The sequence below is a fragment of the Oryx dammah genome, unplaced genomic scaffold (assembly GCF_014754425.2).
Source record: "Oryx dammah isolate SB20612 unplaced genomic scaffold, SCBI_Odam_1.1 HiC_scaffold_2, whole genome shotgun sequence".
Taxonomy (NCBI): domain Eukaryota; kingdom Metazoa; phylum Chordata; class Mammalia; order Artiodactyla; family Bovidae; genus Oryx; species Oryx dammah.
The window spans coordinates 106,446,973-106,467,447 of NW_024070186.1; the positions used below are offsets into that span (position 1 = coordinate 106,446,973).

The window sequence follows — 20,475 nt, forward strand, 5'->3', positions numbered from 1 at the left end:
ATGAACGAAACAACCTGTGAGTGACCAATTAGGAATAGTCAGTCTTGACACCGACTGTCCTGGCCATGTTGTTGGCTGTTGCAAGTCAGGTCACCATATCTAACTGATACAACTGTAGCTCACATATACGAAAAGACTTGAAACCCTCCTTCAATTGTATAGATATCCTTGGTAATTTATTTTTAGATCTAAATTGACAGTGGAGCTACTGAGAAACTTTACAGAAGAACAGAATGAGAATTGTGCAGCTGGGCGCTGGCTAAGAAAGGATTTCAGAATCAAATTGAAATAGGCCTTCCCTAGATAACTCCATGGCTAAGTATAGCTTTCAGGTGAATTTCAAACACCACTACTCTCTTGGCATCTCAGGTCGATTTGATTTCCACTCCAATCCATGGAATCCTTAATGTTTCACACATACTACAATATTCTGGGGTTCTAGCCATAACCTTATATCTCTGTCGAACTTGACATTAAAGAAACATACAACCCCTTATTGATACTTCACTGTAGCTGATACTTAAATTAAAAAGGTTAGAAATAAGCAGTGTGTCAGGATGAGGAATGCCTTAACTGTACTATTCTAACTTAAGTATTCCAAGACAGACACATAGACAGTCAAGTCATTAATAATTATTGTGACCATATAATTTGCCATCCAAACTGCACTCGTGAGAGTGAAAGGGTACCATTAATAATTGAATAAACCAGGCATAATCCAGGAGTGTCTTGGATCTACCATGATGTATGGGTCATGGAGTGACAGAGAACAGAGTTTTAGGGAGTAAAAAGGCAGGGAAGCAAGCCAGAGAAACTGGACAGCTGTCTAATTTCTGATTAGACTTTTCTCCCACAATTTCATTTCATTATATTGCAATACTATGAATTCTTAGAAGGTCAGACATAGTCATGTTCATTGAAGTACCTCAACTCAAAGTTGAATTACATAATCCTTTGACTAGAAATTTTTGGATTTTGCACAACTCTGATTGCCCCTTGAATAGAATGGATAATTGGGAACTGACTAGATAAATAAAAGAGGAAGCACTAAAAGCTAATTTCATTCTTGGAACATACACTACAATAATGGCATCTGATAATAGGTTACCATTAAACAATTACTGAATACTACAGCACACTTGGAACTAGTCCTAGCTGAAATATATATGGTATTCTGTCTAATACGTTTGGGGGAGAGAACATAAATTTTGTTATCTAAATAGAGAAATTAGCTGGATGAAAATATCAGTAACTACAAATATATGATCATATTTTGTACACTATAGGGATACTTGTAATAACTGTAGGATTTAACCTTATCAAAAGCCGATGATATCCTTTTTTTAGATATATTTTAGTCTTGGCTTTGTTCTCCACAGGAAAAGGAAACTTCTGCCCTAATAAAAATGTAATGAGAAATATAAATGGACATTTTTCTGGTCTTTTTCAATCTGTATTGAAAATAAAAAGGAGCTGATATCCAAAAGTAATAATCAAATAAACATTAATTTATCACTTACCACTCCCAAGAAAATTTTCTTTAGTATTCCAATAAGTTAGCTGAATTCTTAATATGCTATATAAAATCATGTGTGAGAAATAAAATTGGCCTTTGTGAAAATCTAACAATTAAGAATAAAATTAACAATTTGAGGGAAATTAAAGTTTCTGCATATACACACAGGCACAGAGTTACTCTTTTATCATAGCTGCACCTATGTTGCTTTCCTGTATATTTGGGATACACATTGCATATGTCTACTAGAGTGAATTGTTCCAGAGAGCTAGAACTCTTTGATGATGCTTTATGTGAAATAGATGACTAGAACAAAAAGAGGTGTGTTTAGGAATATAAAACAAGGTGATTATAAAGCATTTAAAATACTATATGACAAAAAGCTGCTATCTTACACCAAGTAATGCTGACAACTTAGTGCTTGGTTTTACAAAGGCCTGTATTTAGTGTCATGAAAACTTGCGGGTAAAAAGGGGAAAAAAAGAAAACACTTTTGCCTGCTTTTAATAAAAAGGTCAAAGTGATAATTAAGTGGCATAAATTTAAAAGTGTTACTCTATTAAGGATATAATAAAAGTCTTAATATAGCATGTTTTACTTGAAAAATTCAAAATGCTGAGCAAGGGAGTTACTAATCTCACCAAAATCAGAATGATGTACTACACAGGGAGATAATTTTACAGATGGGAAATAAAAAGGAGTAGAAAAATAACTTCCTCAAGGTTACAAAATTCTTATGCAGCATAGCTACAAACTGAACACATGAGTACTAATACCAATATAAAGAATTTTTTGTTAACTTTTAGGAGTCTAAAAGCAGGGTTTTGTTGATTTTTTTTCTTTTTAATAAGTCAACAATAGAGAAGCATTTCTTCTAAATTTCTATTTTTAAAGACAAGCTAGTTTAGATTTTCTAAATAGTCAGAAAAAGTTTAGAATCTAGTCATAAAAATATTTTGGATTTCTACAGATTTCAAAATAACACAAAAGCATTATTTTATATTCTATTTCCTTCTGTATTGTACATACAACTATGAAGCAAATCAAGTTTGTTTAGGATCATTTTTAATGTGTACGTATAAGACTTTGAACATATTAGCATAAACCATGACTTACATTTTCTTCTAGGAACTATATATGAAGATTAAATACAGCCAGTCTTCCAGAAGGGATGGGCTGCAAAAGGGTTTTTCTGTTTCTCTGTTTTTTGTTTGTTTGTTTGTTTTTTAATGACCTAAAGCCTTTTCTGACTGTTGGGATCCCTTTTACCAGGAGAATGGGAGACTAATTCTATTATACATTTTTTAATGGTCTGATTCAGGCCCAGAGGAGTAAGCACAAGATATGAGTTTATAAAGAAGGAAAAAAGATGGAAAACTAGCAATTGGGAGCCACTCACATTTTTCTAGTAATAGAATTTATAGGAATTGTGTCTGTCCAGACTGTCTGAAAGCATTAGAAAAATACAATTGGAAAATGACTCTGCCTTACCTAAATGGGCTTTTTACCCTAGGTCATTAGAAACAGAATTTTGAGCTAGCAGAGCTCTCAGCAGAATCTCAGTCCACCCTTTTCCTTATATATGCAGATACTGAAGCCCAAGATGGTGAAATGACTTGCTCAAGTGCCTGAAGGTAAATGGTCCTGAAACAAACCTAGGAAAGCAGTTTACTTTAAATAGTGCCCCATTAAATTATCAATTGCTACTGTATTAAATCATCAAGGAAACAGCAATATTACTGGCTTCTAAGGAGTTTGCAGTTTTGAAATCATAAATTTTAATAGTCCCACACCAGGTAGTCTGAAAGGACATTATTTGATGTTTTTCCCAAGGCCTGTTGAGATAAACAGATGCATTCCGAACATAATATTTCACTGGGGAGCGGGGGAGGGGGAGCTTCATGTTTTGGAATGAACCTTATGTCAGTGAGCAATTCAGAAACGTTGCAGAGAGGAGTGCACACAGATGACCCAAAAGAAGAAATAGTTAATTACAGGACCCCACCTTCCTGTAAATAACCAATGAAAGCCTTTTTAAAAGCAATACAAAATGTCACCACAGGCTGACGCTCTTTCTACGAGAATAATGAGATTCTTGCTCCCTCAGATGCTGAGCACATACTTCATCGCCTTTATCGCCGAATTCATTTTCCGTGGTTCATAGATAATTCTCCTCCTCCCTTCAAAATAGACTACATACCATGCCTACAATATATTGATTTCAATGCTATATAGTGACTATAGACGGAAAGACCTGCAGGGGCAGTTTCACAAACTCTAGGTCTAAACACACTGTCAATACGGCTCCGGAAATGAAAGGCTGCACGCGGGGCAGTCAGTTAGTCCCTAAAGCCAGCAATTGGCGCTGCATCCCCACCGGGCTTGGCTGTGCTGAGGGATCCGAAGGAGGTGCACTTGCAGTCCAAGACTTGCGTCCAGAGTCTGGACATGGCGGTTTTAGTGTCATAATCCTTTCTTTCAAAACACACATGCCATACGGAGAATCTGGAGCATACGTCAGCCGGGTAAATTCAAGGAAAGCGCCGGTCTGAGGGTCCGAGCCTTCCGACCCGCAGATCAGTCGCGGGTAGGCAGCGGTAAGGGAGCCCTCCCGGGCTGGCTGGAAGCACGCAGTTGGGTGTCGGAGAGAAACGCGAGCTTGCTGCGCCAAAAGAGTCGCCCCAAGATCCGAAAGAGGAACCTCTCCCTTTTTAGCAGTTACAAGTGCGGAAAAACCTGTCCTCCGAGATGGCCCAGCTGAAAATAAATTCCAGCACTGAAAAGGAAACTGGGCTTGTGCGTGTGGTCCGGGGGTGGAGGGTGTAGGTGAGTCTTACACTCTTAAGGTGGCGAGGGGGTTAAAACCAACTGTAGGCGTGTGGATCTTTGCATTTTACAAACTACAGCACCCTCGCGCTCCCTCCTCTCCCCTTGGCTTCTGAGTGAGTGCCCTTCCTTCCCACACCGGACACTGGGATCTGGAAAAAGTGAGATCTGTACAGTGCCTGACCCAAGGGGCTCTCCCCTTCCTCCCTCTCAGGTGTTTTCGCCCCACCCCACCAGCTTTCAATCCGGTTCAACTCTCGCTTCACACTCCCAGCCCCAGAGCCGGCGATCTGTCACAGACCCCTCTTTCTCTCGCCTCAGAACAGCAGGTGAGCTCATTACCTCAACTAGAAATGTAACTTTAAAAGAGACCAGATCTGGGGAGGGCACCCACCTCCCGCGTACCACCACCATTTAACACACACAGCGGTGGCAGTTCCCCAACACCAGGGATCTTCAGGCTCTAACCCCCAGCCTCATTCTCCCCTCCTTTCCTGGGAGAGATCCAGAGGCTTTCAAACCTCTGCTTTGACCTGAGCTTGCCAATAACTAAAGGTATGTGCACAAATAAAAGATGAGAAAAGCAAGTGAGTTTTCCTTCGATAAAAACTAAAGCAAGGAGCAAGAGGACAAACAGAAGCCGGAATAACAGGAAGTAGGAGTTTTATCTTCAACTGTCTAGGAGGGGCTACAGATCAAAACTTCAAAGGGAGAAAAGAATGTCCCCCTAAATCCTCAAGTCAAAGGAAAAAATTAACTGGCTGCCCTGTCAAGCGACCGCGAGCACGCGGAACGCCCTGCGAGGATCAACTCCTGTCAGCCACCCAGCGGGTCTCGAGGATGGCAGCGCCAGGGGACGTTAAGGGCGAGGAAAGGGATTCCCAGGCGAGATATATTAGTTGTTGGGGTTTTTTATTTTTTTTCCTTATGAGTCTCAATACAGAACTGAAAACTGAGGTCGGATCACGGGTCCTGACCAGTCCTCAGCCGCCTCACTAAGGGCGCACAGACCTGGCTGCGGACTCCAGTCCAGGCTGCGTCCTTGGCCCGCCGTCACCCCCACCCTCACAACCCACCCAGACAATGGAGGAAGGGGCTTCCAAGCCGCAGCCGGAGCTTTTCAGCGGTTCCAAAGAGGAAACCCCTCCCTTCCTTTCTTCACCTCTCACACAGGGGAAGTTACCAGGGGATTTATCACGAAAAAGTGCGAGTTATTGCCTCTGAGAGCTAAGCGAAAGGAAAACTGCCCAGAGCGCAGTGACGTGGACTTTGATACCCGCGGGGTTGTCAGAGGGCGAGAGCCCGCCACCCAGGCGGGAGCCGCATGGGGGAAGGGGAGAGAACCAGACAATCTCGCCTGCGGGCCCCCTGAAGCCCCGACCCCGGCCGCACCCAAACTTCCTGGAGATTTATCCAGTGCCCCCAGTCGCTGCCCCAACTTGAGCCAACCGACCGAACTCAAGCATGCGGCACAGGTGGGGGAACCTAGGGCCAGCTCTGTGCGCGCACCACCGGCCCCTTACCTCTCCCATCCGCCTGGGCGCGCCGCCCACGGGGGTGGAGGGCGCGAGGCCCGGGCCCGGGACCTAGGAAGCTGCCCCCTGGTCCAGGCCGCCCTGGGGCTGCTCCGAGGCCCCTGTTCTTACCTGGCCTAAGGACAGCAGCGGAGATCAAGAGGCAGAAGACCAGACGGCAGGAGGGGGCCGCCTTCGGAGCCATATTCCTCCTCCTCGGGGACCACCGACAGAGTCCGCGCCGCAGGAGGGGGCGTCGTCCCCGGCCCCGCGCGCTCGCGCTCCGGACGCTGGGGGCAGAGGCTTCTCTCTGACACACTGCCCTCTGGGCTGTGGCGCTGCACCTTCCCGTCTCCGCCGCCCGCAACTTTCCACCACGCAGTGGCCCAACTCCTCCCGCCTCCCCTTCCACACCCGCCCTCGGGCCCTTTGGCTGCTCCTCTCGGGGCCGGCGACCCTCTCTTCCCGGGAGACACTTGAGTAATTCGGAAAGGTATACGTGGTTCTTTTTAGCGGGTCCGTTGTTTTCCTTCTCTTGGAATAATAATGGTAGTGGCAGTGTGCATAAAAAGCCCGGTGTTAGGAAAGAACTGCCGGGGGTGGCAACCGAGGGCCGACAGGTCTAGGCGGTCTCCTCAGGTGGCAGCGGCGGTGGCAGCGATAGCAGCGGCAGCGATAGCAGCGGCGCCAGCGGCGGTCTCTGGGCTGCTCTGAGTGGAGGGACTGGAAGGCGTGTGTAAGCTGCCGCTCTCCTCCTCCCTTCGCCTCCTCCCTCTCTCCTCTTAGCTCCCCGCTTCGCAGAAGGTAGAGCCAAGCGCAGGTGGTAGGAGCGGGATCCGCAGCCTAGAGGCGCTGCAGGACCAAGTCCCAGACTGAGGCCGACTCTGGAACTCCTCTGGGAAGTCGCGCGCGCGGCGTCTTGGAGCCCCAAGTGGGCGGGGTATTTTAGTGGCTCCGCCCCGGGGCCACGCCCGCCAATAGGAAGCGCACCCAGAAGCAGCCGGCTCTCGGTAGGGCCTCCAACACCGCCACTTGCAGTGTCGTTACCAGAGCTCTGTTCAGACCTACTCTCACTTCACACTGCCCACGCAGCTTCGCAGCGGTTCAGATTGCCCTTTTTCGCCCCCAGACGCCTGTTCACTGGCTCACTCCTCAGAGACTTTTCGGCCGTGATATCGCAGCCTGCTTCTTCTGCAAAGGGAGTAGTAGGGCAGGGAGGTGGGGGTACGGACTTCTCCAGGGACTCTCAACTTTGGGTCCAAGTTGGGGGGGGGGCAAAAGAGGGAGGAAGGGGCTGGAGGAGGTAGCTAGGGTGGGAACTTGCCTCCGAGAAGTTAAAATGAACAGCTACTGATTGGCGGGGTTGGGGGAGCAACTCATTAAGCTGAATCCTCCTTCTAACCGCGCCACCCCCCCCCCGCCACGTGTCCTTCTCGCACACACCTTTTTCAGGCAGATCACTTGAGTCGACTGCCCAGTTGCAAATAGAAAATATTTACTCTTTCCTTGGGGAAATTAAATCAAGGATTTCTAGATCCATACTTCGTCACACAGATTTTCCCAATATCTGCAAAAGCCAGAGCGTGTGTCTTTTTTATTTTGAACTAAGCGGCGACTTTAAATTGCAAACAGAAATCTTCAAGTTACTCTAACAGCCAAGCTTCTTTTCCGTTTCAGAAAGCCAGGCATCCCGGCAGATGGACAGGCTTCTCCGGCAATTTCTAAAGATTAAACCACCTCCCAGGCGGAACATTAGGAGGCTGTGTTGCTTTCAGATCAGGCAGAGAGCATGAAGGAATATTTTCCTCTAGAACACCTGGGTGGAGCTGTCGAAGCCCTTAGTGGCTCTAAATCCGGGATGTGGGATCACAACTCTCATCCACGAAGCATAATAAAATCTTGGTCCCAGAACCACTTCGCCAAGGCATTGAATAGCCTTCCGTGCATCACAGGGTCACCCTAGTCTCCAGAAGGAAATGTCAACTAGCAATCTTCACATACTGCGCTCTTTCATCAGAAGGCTTGAGTCACCAGCTAGATGGGGATGAGGGGAGTTGGTGGCAGGAGAAATAATAAAACAAGCGAGAGCACGGTCGCGTGTGCATACACAAGTCTTTGAATTCTTTTTCTTTTCATGCTGAAATCTCTAAGCTCCCTCTTCCGCTGTGATTTTTATGATAAAGTCTGCCAGTCTTGTCTTCCTGGTTCTCCTTACATTATATTTACAGTATTCTAAAGTTCTTGTATTTTTTTCTCTCTTTAAATAAGTAGTTTCTCCCTCTTGGTTTTAACATGAACATCTCATTTTCACCTATGGACCTACAAGAAGGCAAATGCTATAAGGCAAACACCTTTTAATTCAGTATTCCATGAGTTAAATTTGACTGCATTGCTAGCATTCCGATGGGATCCTGTAGAAATCCTTTAGGGAATTGTTTCCCTTTTAACAGCAGTTCTAAGTAGCTTTACAGGGACAAATCATCCTAACTATATATTTAACCTGGACCCCTCTCCCCCTCCACTCTCTCTGTCTGATCCCCTTTATTTTGGAATGAGAGTTAATATAGCATAATTGTTAAAAAGTGGATCTGCAAAAGGCAGAGTGTTTGATTTGGGTTTTGACATTTATCAGCTGCATGATCTTGATGAACTCAACCTTTCTAAGCCTCAGTTTCCTTACTTGTAAAAAGTGATAGCAATAGTGCCAGCCTTGTGAGATTGCTCCCATGATTAAATGAAATCTCACAAATAGTTGGCTAGGCACAGTAGAAGGAGCTTGGGCTGTAGGGAGCAATCAGAGTCTAGTTAAAACTCCTGTTCTGCACAAGTGAGTGACCTTGAGCAAAAGTCAGTCTCATAATCAAAGTGTGATGACACATCAGAGTGCCACCTTCAAAGGTGTGCAGCTAAGTTGGATGAAAATTGAGCATGCTATACATACATGTAGGACAAGTACGATTGTAGGTAGTGCTCAGTTGCTCTAGTATTCCTTTTAGAGAGGAATTTGTCCTATCCTAGGAAAATACCTTAACATGCCACTTGGAGCAGTAACTCCAAAAGTTATTAGTCATCTATAGCTAACGTCACAAAAGTGATGGTGAAACTACTCTATATTAAATCACATAATTTAAAAAAGAGAGAAATTACAAAATAATAAAAATAAGAATTTGGCAGGGGAGTGAATACAGCGATGCTGAGAAAAAAGGGACAAAAAAAAAAAAAAAAGAAGGTACAATGACTAAGCCACACAATTCTAAACTGAAATGCTGGAAGACCTTTACATATATTATAAATAACATTAATAACAGTTATTGAACACTTACTTTTTGTTCAGTTCAGTTCAGTTGCTCAGTCATGTCCAACTCTTTGTGTTAGGCTATTCTAAACAATTTATATGAATTAGTGGAATAATCCCCCTTCAAAAAACCCTATGAGGGAGGTGCTAATATTGTCTTCATTTTACTCATGAAGAAACTGAAGTCCAGAGACATGAAGTAACTTTCCCAAGGTCACACAATCATTCATGATTCATAGTAACGATAATGCCACAATTCTACTCAAGGCATTTTGATGTTAGAGCTTCATTTCTGTTTACTTGCTTATCACTATCCACTTCATTTATCAGAAATGTGTAACAATAAATTTGACTTTTTTGCTTGGGGGGGTTGTTGATTAAATATAAACTCCTTTATAGTCCCAAAGCTTTAATAAAGTCTCCTACTCTCAAATATATTTCCCTTGAGGAAATTAGTGAAGCAGTGCACCCTATCTGCATGAGTGAGGTCAGTGCATATGAAACGACAATACTATTTCTAGCAATTTAGCATAAGTAAGAGCTCAGAATTGGAAATAAGCTTGAAATGTAAGTTCCACAAAATAATGCAGTAGAGTATTAGTCCTTCACAATCTAAAGAATGGAGAGTTGGAACACTTTACCTAGTTCTTAACAGGAAGACCTTTTCCAGTGCACCTGGATCACAATTGCTTTTGTTACAACCTAGAAAACAGTATTCCAATGGTATTTACCAGTTTAGTCATGCATCAGAGCATCATAATGGGTACTTCTTATTGCAGGAAATAAAATGAATAATGTTCAGCCAGAGAAAAACATATTTCTTGTTACCTGAAACATGAGAAGCATTTTGCATCTCCAGTATAAAAGAATTCATCATCAGTCAGGACAGTATGCTGAAAGCAGTAACAGCACAGTAAACAATTTTTCAGTTTAGAATCTGTTGAGATCAGTTCTCAGGATCCCAGAGGCTCAGGTCAGGAACTTTTGCCCCATCTGTACTAACCCATCAGTATGTGACAATACAGGTAGGTGGGGCATGTGAGCACTTAAAAAGTTGAGGTGATTTTTTCTTTGATCAATGTAAACAATTTCCCACTGGAGATGAAATTTCCCAAAGATAGTTTTGGAGGCTGGGGATGCTTGTTACTTACTACCTTTGTCACAGTGTTTTGTGTGCCTTCCTAGTTTTTTAACAAAAAATGTATGCAATTCAAGAGCATACAACAAATCTGACTCACTTTGTCCCCACTTCTGCCTCCCCAACAATGAGTACACATTTCTGGCCAATACTTTGCAAATACATAGAGTACTCTGTAAGTATGTAAGTATGAAGGATATGTAATGAGAAAGAGTTCTTTATAGAATAGAGAATCTGAAACAAACTTAACAGGAAGAGTGAAAAATAGAGATGAAAAGTGTTTCCACTGTGTCTTCAATGATTGGACTAATATGTTCTGGTACCAGTTCCAAAGTGTGGGTTTTTTTTTCACACACCACCACGGAATTCTTGGACACTAGCTGAATGTTCTACAATTCAACTCAGTTCTGACAGTATCAGCCTGGTTATAGTCTTAACCAGATAGAAGAAATGCCTAGGGCAACTTGTGTGGGAAGGAGAGCAGAGCTTCCTTGCTCTCTGAGCAGGCCTCTCTCCGTAAATATCCACCTGTTCACCAACCCAGAAGCTCTTGGAACCCAGTCCTTTCAAGTTTTTATGGAAGCTTCATTACATAAGCACCGTTGATTACGTTCTTGGCCATTAGTGGTTGAATTCACTCTCAAGTCCCACTCCCCACCCAGGAGGTCCGGAGGTGGGACTAAAGGTCTCACACTTTAATCACAGAGTCAGATCTCCTGGCAACCAAGAACCATCCTTAGGTGACCTAGGGCTTTCCAAAGTCACCTCATTAACATAGCAAAACATCCCCTTTTCCCTCTCCTTCTTTAGGAAATCCCAAGAGTTTTAGGAGCTGTGTGCCAGGAGTCAAGACCAAATATTATATTTCTTAGTATCACATACAATATTACATCTAGGCAGACTAAGATTTAGGAAAGGCAAAGAGAATGAGTCAAGTCCTAGTCACCATAGTGAAAACCTTGAAATATAAGCTGAGAAACTTAATCTACAGGAAGAAGAGAGTGGAAAAAATTATTTGTCATCAGTGAGAAGAAAACAGAAAGAGCCATGCTGAGAACAGAAACCTGACTAGTAAAGTTCTCTAGTGACCAGGCAGGGAATGGGCAAGGGCCTTGCCTAATAATACATTGATGAGAGAGATTGAAATAGATTAGACTGAAATGCTAAGTAGTATTTATATTAAGTCTAGAAAGATACAATTATTTTAAAGAAGCACAGGGTTTACACAGGTATAAGACAAAGCTCTGTTTCATTTCTGGACCCTAAAGGTTTTTAAGTCAGTGATGCCTAAAATGACTCTAGAGCTGGACTGGGGAACAGAAGGGTATCTGTCCTTCTATAAAATTTTCTCTTGAACTTTATTGTTTAATTTTGACTAATAGTAATATAAGTCATCACTTGAATAAAATTTTGCAACTCACATCTTCAATAACATTACCTAATAAAGCTGTATCACTGGAGCTCAGGAGGGCAAAAACTTTCAAAGTCTATGGTAAACACTAAGTTCTTATTTCAGACTGTGGATCACTCAGTGTCTGGGTACAAAAAGAAATTCACAGCTTTTTCAATCAAAGCAGAAATCCACTTAGTCATTTCCTTCCTGTCTTCTACATGAGAAATGGAGAAAGACTCTAGTAAGCTCTTTGACTATGAAATACATACCATAACTATAAAACAGATGCCAAAACTCTTAGTGTATTGAACACTCATAATTCATTAGTGATTTCAGTAGATGCATAAAATTTACTCAAAAATTATAACAGTCTGAGTTCATCCTATCAGTTGAGAGTTTCTCTTCCAAGGTCTTTATATGTTTTCAACTTTTAACTGAAATATACCATTCTTTCAGTTAGAAAGTGACTGAGAGTGTGATTATTCAAATTTTTGATACCTCAGAAGAAGTTTCAACGTGATTACCTCTCCAAAAATTCTCCAAACTTTTCTCTACTTGCTCTGTCATATGTCTGCTGTGCTTAGTCCCTCAGCCATGTCCGACTCTTTGCGGCCCATGGACTGTACCCCGCCAGTCCTGCCCATGAAATTTTCCAGGCAAGAATACTGGAGTGGATTGCCATGTTCTAGTCGAAGCATATGTCTGCTAGCCATTGTGATTTATTATAATTTCATTCAGGAATTAGAAGAGAACAAATAATGACTATAGAAATTGAAAATAATGTATTTTTGATTTTCTAAAACAAATCATCATGGATTTAATGGACCTCTGGAAAACTGAATTAATTAAGTATTAACTAGGTCTAGGTTATCTATACAATTTTTCCTTAAAATAATTAAGATACTTGAATTTACAGAAAAACATTAAGAAGAAATTCTTGCATAAATTTATTATCATTAAGGAATTATTTTTTTAGGAGTGATATTAATTAGCAAAAAAGATTAATAACACTGAATAATGTCTCATTGATTATGTAACATATGAATCTTATCATTTTAATGTTTCTTAGGGACTTACAAGCAATTGAGATGAAGAATTTTCATTCTTTATTTAAATACAAGCTTTTTTTTTTCTAATGTAGGCTTACTCTGAAGTCCAGTTTCCTATTTCCCCATTTGATCCATTCAAACCACCTACCATATTCCCATAATCAGGCCTTTGCACTTGCTATTTCTAATCCTTGATACTCTTTAACCCAGTTATTAGTGTAGCTTACTGCATCATCTTTTTCAAGGCATTTGCTCAAATGTTACTGTCTCATTGAAGCTTTCCATGAACAACTGTTTAAAATTTCAACTCACAGCCCCAATACTCCTTATTTTCCTTTCATGTTTCATTTTTTTCTCTATCGACTCTATCACCATATAACATGATAGCTTGAAAGCTCAATGAGGGCAGAAATGTGTGCTGCTATATGACTAGAGTAGACAGACACATTAGTAGGCACACAATACTACTTCACTAATGAGTACATCAAATCATGAATAGTTGATGAATAATAAATTACTGTGAAAGGTAATTAATAAACTGAAACAGGTGGGGCTGCTTTTATTGAAGTTTGATAAAGCAGCCTGAAGTTTCATTTCCCCCTTTAGATACTTCAAAGCTTTTCAGCATAGTTAGGAAACCCACCAGGCCAGTGTAACTGTATCATATGACAGGTGAGGTAATTGAGGTCCCAGGAATCAGAAGACTATCAAAATTTAAACAGATATGGGTAAATACCATCTTGCTTAAATGCAAAAGGACTACTTTCAGGCAGAGTAAATACACAAGATCTTCTGTAACTTTTAAGTCAAATATAAAAAAATATTTGGATGCTATTAGGTATTATTAGTCAATTTTAAATGCAGTGTATTTAACCAAATTTTTTCTGAACAGACATTCTGAATAAAGTTCTGTATAACATTTCACTAAGACATGATTATGGATGCCGTATCAATATTGCAAAGTCTACAGAGGTGGCTCAGTATTCAAGATTTTAAGCCTCAATGTTCTTTATACTTTGTTCTTTACAGGGTGCATTTGGCAAAATTATAATTCAGTGCAATGTATTCCACAAACATAGATGATTCATAACCTATTCAGCTAACAGTGCTATAGGACAAATATTTAATTTAATTTAATGTCCAGCATTTTAACATTACAGGAAGGTGTTTAATGTGCTTACTTTTCTTTGTAAGGGCAAGAAATCCACTTAATAATTGTACCTCAAGGTGAAAGCTTAAGAGAAAACACAATACATTTTAAAACAGCTCTATAAGCTAGTACACAAGAAGATTTATAAACATGTATGTGCTTTCATTGAAGTCACCAGAATATGTGATGTGTGTGTGAGCTGGCAGGGAAGTATCAATAGATGAAATGATTTTTAGCTATGGTTTCCAGTTTTGAAATTCTGTTAAAACTAGTTAATTGATACATCTTTTAAGGAAAATGATTTGCCTTTTTATAAAACTGACATCCAAGTTATAGAGTGAAGCATAATGTCCAAGAGCAGTTAATATATCAAGGTAGGAGATAATGCCCAAAGAATGTAATTCTCAATTGTTTTTCCCAGTGAGTGCTAAGTCACCTAAGTGACTGACTCTTTGGAACCTTATGGACTGTAGCCCACCAGGCTTCTCTGTCCATGGGGGTTCTCCAGGCACGAAGGACATTTCAAAAAAGAGCAAGGTCCATGGTTATTTCTCAGATTTTCTCAGGACTGAGATAAATCTTGAATTTCAGATAAATGATCTCTAAATTCAACACTTAAAGGCAAAGGGACATCAAAGAGCAGCTTGAGAAATGTGAATGGAAGGGGAATCATAGTCATCTAGCCTTACTGAGAAGGTAATAGCCTTAATTACTCAGGTTTTTCTCCCACAGCAGCAACTGAGTCATCTTCTATTCTCACTTCTGCTCTCCTCATGTCTTCAACTTCTGGGATCTTCCCAGAAAGTCTAAGTAAAACTCCCAAATTGCTCTATCTTAAGGTGATTTTTCACCATCCGCTCAAATTCCTGCCATGAAATTTAAGATGTGAAGCCTTTTTTTCTAGCACTGGTATGTCTTTCCAATTCTAAAATGATCAGCATTTCCTTCTTTTGTCTTTTTCTCCCAACTGAGTGCTTTGTCTTTGGCCAGTTCTGTGAAAGCTCAGCTTCAAATACTAAAGTCATGACAACTTATGAAAGAAGGAAGAGATGTATTATGGTCTGGATATCAATGAAAGAGATATTTAAAGAGAGGTGAGTCATAGGTCAGGAAAACACACAATTAAATAAGAACTATCTTAGAATATAGGCCAAAAAAGGGAATTTAGTTCTGGGTATTTCCCCTTCCCCTTTCCTTCTGCTTTTTGTTTATGTATTTGAGCTACAGAGACATTGTTTTGATAATGCCAGTCAGCCAGCAAGAGTTTGTCATCATGACAGAAAACTTTTACTAAAGTTTTTGTAATGGTCAATATACTTTCAACTGAAAAATGACAAAAACACGGTCCAAAGAGGATAACTGAGGAAAAAAAAAAAAAAAAAGAAGAGGAGGAGGAGGTGACTTACTGGTTTAAATGGCTGGGAATCCCCAAAGTATGTATATGTTTAGGCATATCAGGATCAAAGCATTTGAACAAAGTTGTCAAGACTCTTTGTTCTTTTTTCCATATTTCAGCTCTATATCCCTTTGCTTGTCTTGGACTGTTTTCTTAGCTTCTCTGCTGTGGCCCAACGTCCTTCATCCAAAAAGATACCTTCAAACCCATCTTTGACCAAAAAGATACCTTCAAACTTAAGCTTATATTCATAGGGATTGAAATTCTAAAGGAAGAAATAGCCTCTAACTCATGGAAATAGGTGGGGCTTCCTAGGTGATGCTATTGGAAAAGAAACTGCCTGCCAGTGCAGGAGACATAATGAGACAAGGGTTCAATCCCTGGGTTGAGAAGATCCTCTGGAGAAGGGCATGGCAACTCAACCAGTATTCTTGCCTGGGAAATCCCATGGACAGAGGAGCCTGGTGGCTACAGTCAGTAGGGTCCCAAAGAGTCGGACACAACTGAATTGACATAGCATACATGCACACATGGAAAAGTGTACAATTGGTTTTACCCATCTCTTCAGTAATTTACTGTAAATAAGAAGATTCAGGACCATGACTGACCAGTCCTGAGTCGTATGTCCACCTTTGCAGCCAGAAGGCAGGTGGGCATCACATTTGACGGTACCTCAGAATTGCAGGGATAGGGGCCATTCTCCAAGGAGCAGACAAAAAAAAAAAGTAGATATACATTACATTTGCTTTATGTTATTTTTTAACTGATTCTTAGAACCAAGATGCTTTCTGTTCAGGTTGTGTACAACAAAACCTTTTGATTATGAAGGTGAAAAACAGAAATATTCTGTAACATAGGAAAACCTAATGTTGTCTTTATCCTTGCTCCTTTCTAAGGGCTAGATCACTGGCACAAAGAGAAAACAGGCATTACTTACAAATTCTTACTAATGGTTTCCTAGGTGCCTCAGTGGTAAAGAATATAATGCAATGCAGGAGACACAGGAGTTGTTGGTTCTATCCCTGAGTCGGGAAGATACCCTGGAGAAGGAAATGGCAACCCACTCCAATATTCTTGTCTGGAAAATTCTATGAACAGAGGATCCTGGCAAGTTGCAATCCTTGGAGTCACAAAGAGTTGGACACAACTGAGAAACTGAGCATACATGTCCTGTACACACTCTGTTTATGTGGGGAAGGAGTAAGCGTTAGTGCTGTTCTATGCTTAGAAGAATGTGAAACAAAGTGACAAAATAAATATTCTGAAGTATTCACAAATATGCTTATTTCCTCTGTGAGTCTGCCAAACAAGCAGGTATTTCCTCAGGACTTCTTTTGAAGGTGAGCTGAGTAACTCTGTTCAACTTTATTTTCCATATATTTGCTACAGCTCATTTTCTGTCAATTTATCACTGTCATCAGTCTGCTGTTGTCCTTACATAAAGGAAAAGTAGAAAAATAGCCAGAAATTTATATTGGCCAATCTCTCTGATTCATCTAGGCCCAATATTTTCAGTTTCAGCAGTCCTTAAGACAAGGGCCTGTCGGAAGTCAACACTCTGGTCTTTTTTCAAGCAAACTGCCTCCCCAACCTGGAATGGTGATTTAAAGCAAGGAGCTGCCAGCAGCCAATCCTCAATCACACATTCTACTGGATCCCTCTACAATTAGCTCAATCTATCTACCTTCTTGAGTATAACTAAATGAATCCTCTTTCCAGCCTCCATACATTATCCCTTCTTTCTTAAAGAATCACCACAAATCATACCCCTTCTCTAACACATGGGCCAAGCTTCCACTCCTCCGTGGTACTGTTGTAAACTTCTCTCCAGAGATGCTTGTGTGCAGTGCTTCTGAATGCCACCTCCAGTATGTCACACTGGAAGCTTGAAATTGCCATCATAGAAAATGGAAATTGGCAAACAGTACAAATCTGGGCTGGTTTTGGTTTTGAGAGATGGTTGTTTTCAGTTCACTTCAGTTGCTCAGTTGTGTCCGACTCTTTGTGATCCCATGGACTTCAGCATACCAGGCTTCCCTGTCCATCAACAATCCCCAGAGCATGCTCAAACTAATGTTCATCAAGTCGGTGATGCTATCCAACCATCTCATCCTCTGTTGTCCCCTTCTCCTCTTGCCTTCAATCTTTCCCAGCATCAGGATCTTTTCCAATGAGTCAGCTCTTTGCATCAGGTGGCCAAAGTATTGGAGTTTCAGCTTCAACATGTCCTTCCAATGAATATTCAAGACTGACTTCCTTCAGGATTGACTGGTTTGATTTCCTTGCAGCCCAAGGGACTCTCAAGAGTCTTCCCCAACACCACAGTTCAAAAGCATCAATTCTTCCACACTCAGCTTTCTTTATAGTCCAACTTTCACATCCATTTATGACTACTGGAAAAACCATCACCTTGACTAGATGGACCTTCGTTGGCAGAGTAATGTTTCTGGTTTTTAATATGCTGTCCAGGTTGGTCATAGCTTTTCTTCCAAGGAGCAAACATCTTTTAAATTCATGGCTGCAATTGCCATATGCAGTGATTTTGGAGTCCAAGGAAATAAAGTCTCTCATTGTTTCTATCATTTCCCCATCTATTTGCCATGAAGTGATGGGACTGAATGCCATGATCTTAGTTTTCTGTATTTTGAGTTTTAAGCCAACTTTTTGACTCTCCTCTTTCACTTATATCAAGAGGTTCTTTAGTTTTTCTTCATTTTCTGCCATAAGAGTGGTGCCATCTACATATCTGAGGTTATTGATATTTCTCCCGGCAATCTTGATTCCAGCTTGTCCTTCTTCCAGCCCAGCGTTTCTCATGATGTACTCTGCATATAAGTTAAATAAGGAGGGGTTCCACGTCCAGATCTAAGTATTGTTTCCTAACCTGCATACAGATTTCTCAAGAGGCAGGTCAGGTGGTCTGGTATTCCCATCTCTTTCAGAGTTTTCCACAGTTTGTTGTGATCCACACAGTCAAAGTCTTTGCCATTGTCAATAAAGCAAGTAGATGTTTTTTCTGGAACTCTCTTGCTTTTTCTATGGCCCAACGTATGTTGGCAATTTGACCTCTGTTTCCTCTGCCTTTTCTAAATCCAGCTTGAACATCTGGAAGTTCTCAGTTCACAAGAACTTCATGAACTGTTGAAGGCTGGCTTGGAGAATTTTGAGCATTACCATGCTAGTTGTGAGATGAGTGCAATCGTGTAGTAGTTTGAGCATTCTTTGGCATTGCCCTTCTTTGGAATTGGAATGAAAACTGACCTTTTCCAGTCCTGTGGCCACTGCAGAGTTTTCCAAATTTGCTGGCATATTGAGTGCAGCTCTTTCACAGCATCATCTTTTAGGATTTGAAATAGATCAACTGAAATTTCATCACCTCCACTAGCTTTGTTCATAGTGGTACTTCCTAAGGCCTACTTGACTTCACATTCCAGGATGTCTGGCTCTAGGTGAATGATCACAGTATCGTGGTTATCTGGGTCATTAAGATAACCACGATAGTGTGATCATGGATCAAGATCTTTTTGTATAGTTCTGTGTATTCTTACCACCCCTTCTTAGTATCTTCTGCTTCTGTTAGGTCCATACCATTTCTGCCCTTTATTGTGCTCATCTTTTCACAAAATGTTCCCTTGGTATCTCTAATTTTCTTGAAAAGATCTCTAGTCTTTCCCGTTCTATTGTTTTCCTCTATTTCTTTTTGTTGATCACTGAGGAAGGCTTTCTTATCTCTCCTTGCTATTGTTTCGAATTCTGCATTCAGATGGTTGTTTTAACTACTAGCATATCATACTGTCCTTGGAATTGATTTTATTTTTCAGTAACCACTTTAACAGTGCTTGCAAGTCTGAGGGTGGTGTCAGATATACTCAAGTTCTGGTTCATTGATCTAGTATTTATGTGACAGTGAGTTTTTTCACCTGAGTCAGTTTCCTTAAGTAAAATAACACAGGTGAAGTTTCTGGCACAAAAAAGTGCTGAATAAGAGTAGCTATTTCTTCAATGGCACTTGATCTTTCCTGTGTATTCCATTTATAGTTTGGATAGCTATGTTTCTGGACGTATGTTGATGCCTTTTGTATTTGCTTTCCTTCACCATAGAATCCCCAGTGTTAAAAAGAATCATCAGAGTATCTTGCTTAGTGTGTTTGGTAGATAGTTAATCCACAGTAAATACTACCGTAGGCATATTCATAGAGTAGGCAGTCACAGAGTCAAAAATGTGTGGCCAATGATGCCTGAAAGCACTAGATTAAGAGTGTTGTGTGTGCTGTGCTAAGTTGCTTCAGTTGTGTCCGACTCTTTTTGAAACTATGGACTGTAGACTGCCAGGCTTCTCTGTCCATAGGATTCTCTGGGCAAGAATACTGGAGCGGGTTGCCATGCCCTCCTCCAGGGAATCTTCTGGATTCAAGGATCTAACCCGCATCTCCCAGGGATCAACTCCACATCTTCCATAGATCGACTCTGATGTTTCATGCTTTGGCAGGCAGGTTCTTTACCACTAGAGCTACATGGGAAGCCTAGATTAAGAATGCCTGAATTTCAGTCTCAGAACACAGCATGCTAAATTGTAAGAACTCCTGGATCAAACATCTCTACTTTTGAATCACAGTTCCACCTCTAATCATCTGTGCTGACTTCATCAAGTTACTGTCCTCAGCTTCCTCATCTGAAAGAGTAGCTTTGTACTTAGTGTCACAGTTTAGGAAGATCCCTTGTACTAAAAGATGCTAAATGTGTGGACAGTCTTATAAAAAGTGGCTACTACCATTCTTTCACTAGTTGATCCTATGGTTTAATCTTCCTAAGCTTCATAGACTTTAACTATATCTATAAAAGTGAGAGGGCTAATTTGGTATTCTCTCAAGAGACCTTTTTTATTTTGAATAAGTTTCTTTATGTCGAAAGCCCTTTATTCTAGAGACAGATAGAAGTACTATGCCAATACTCTTTGGTGAACAAAATCTCTCCCTTCAAGTTTCACTACTCCTAGCCGAGGCCCCCATCACTGTATAGGAATTTTCCAACCAGTCACCTACCACGTGGCTCTACTTTTCATCCTCCAGACTTCCCTGTGGTCTTAGACAGGCAGACTACACACACACACACACACACATACACACATACACACATTTGATTGTGGCACTCCCTTTCTTTAAAATCTCTGCTGGAATCATTTTACATACAAATGAAGG

At 41.1% G+C, this 20,475-nt stretch overlaps 1 protein-coding gene across 2 annotated transcripts in view; it reads right to left on the reverse strand.

The window, feature by feature from the left end:
* Window positions 1-6,740, reverse strand: part of ALCAM (activated leukocyte cell adhesion molecule) — a 227,239-nt gene extending 220,499 nt beyond the window's left edge. Inside the window, exon 1 of one of the 2 annotated variants that reach the window (XM_040225481.1) lies at window positions 5,989-6,740. In XM_040225481.1, coding sequence (XP_040081415.1) covers window positions 5,989-6,061 — 73 coding nt within the window. In that variant the 5' untranslated portion in view covers window positions 6,062-6,740. The remainder of the gene's footprint in view (window positions 1-5,988) is intronic. The other variant, XM_040225471.1, reaches the window with a different exon arrangement.
* Between the last annotated feature and the right edge of the window lie 13,735 nt (window positions 6,741-20,475).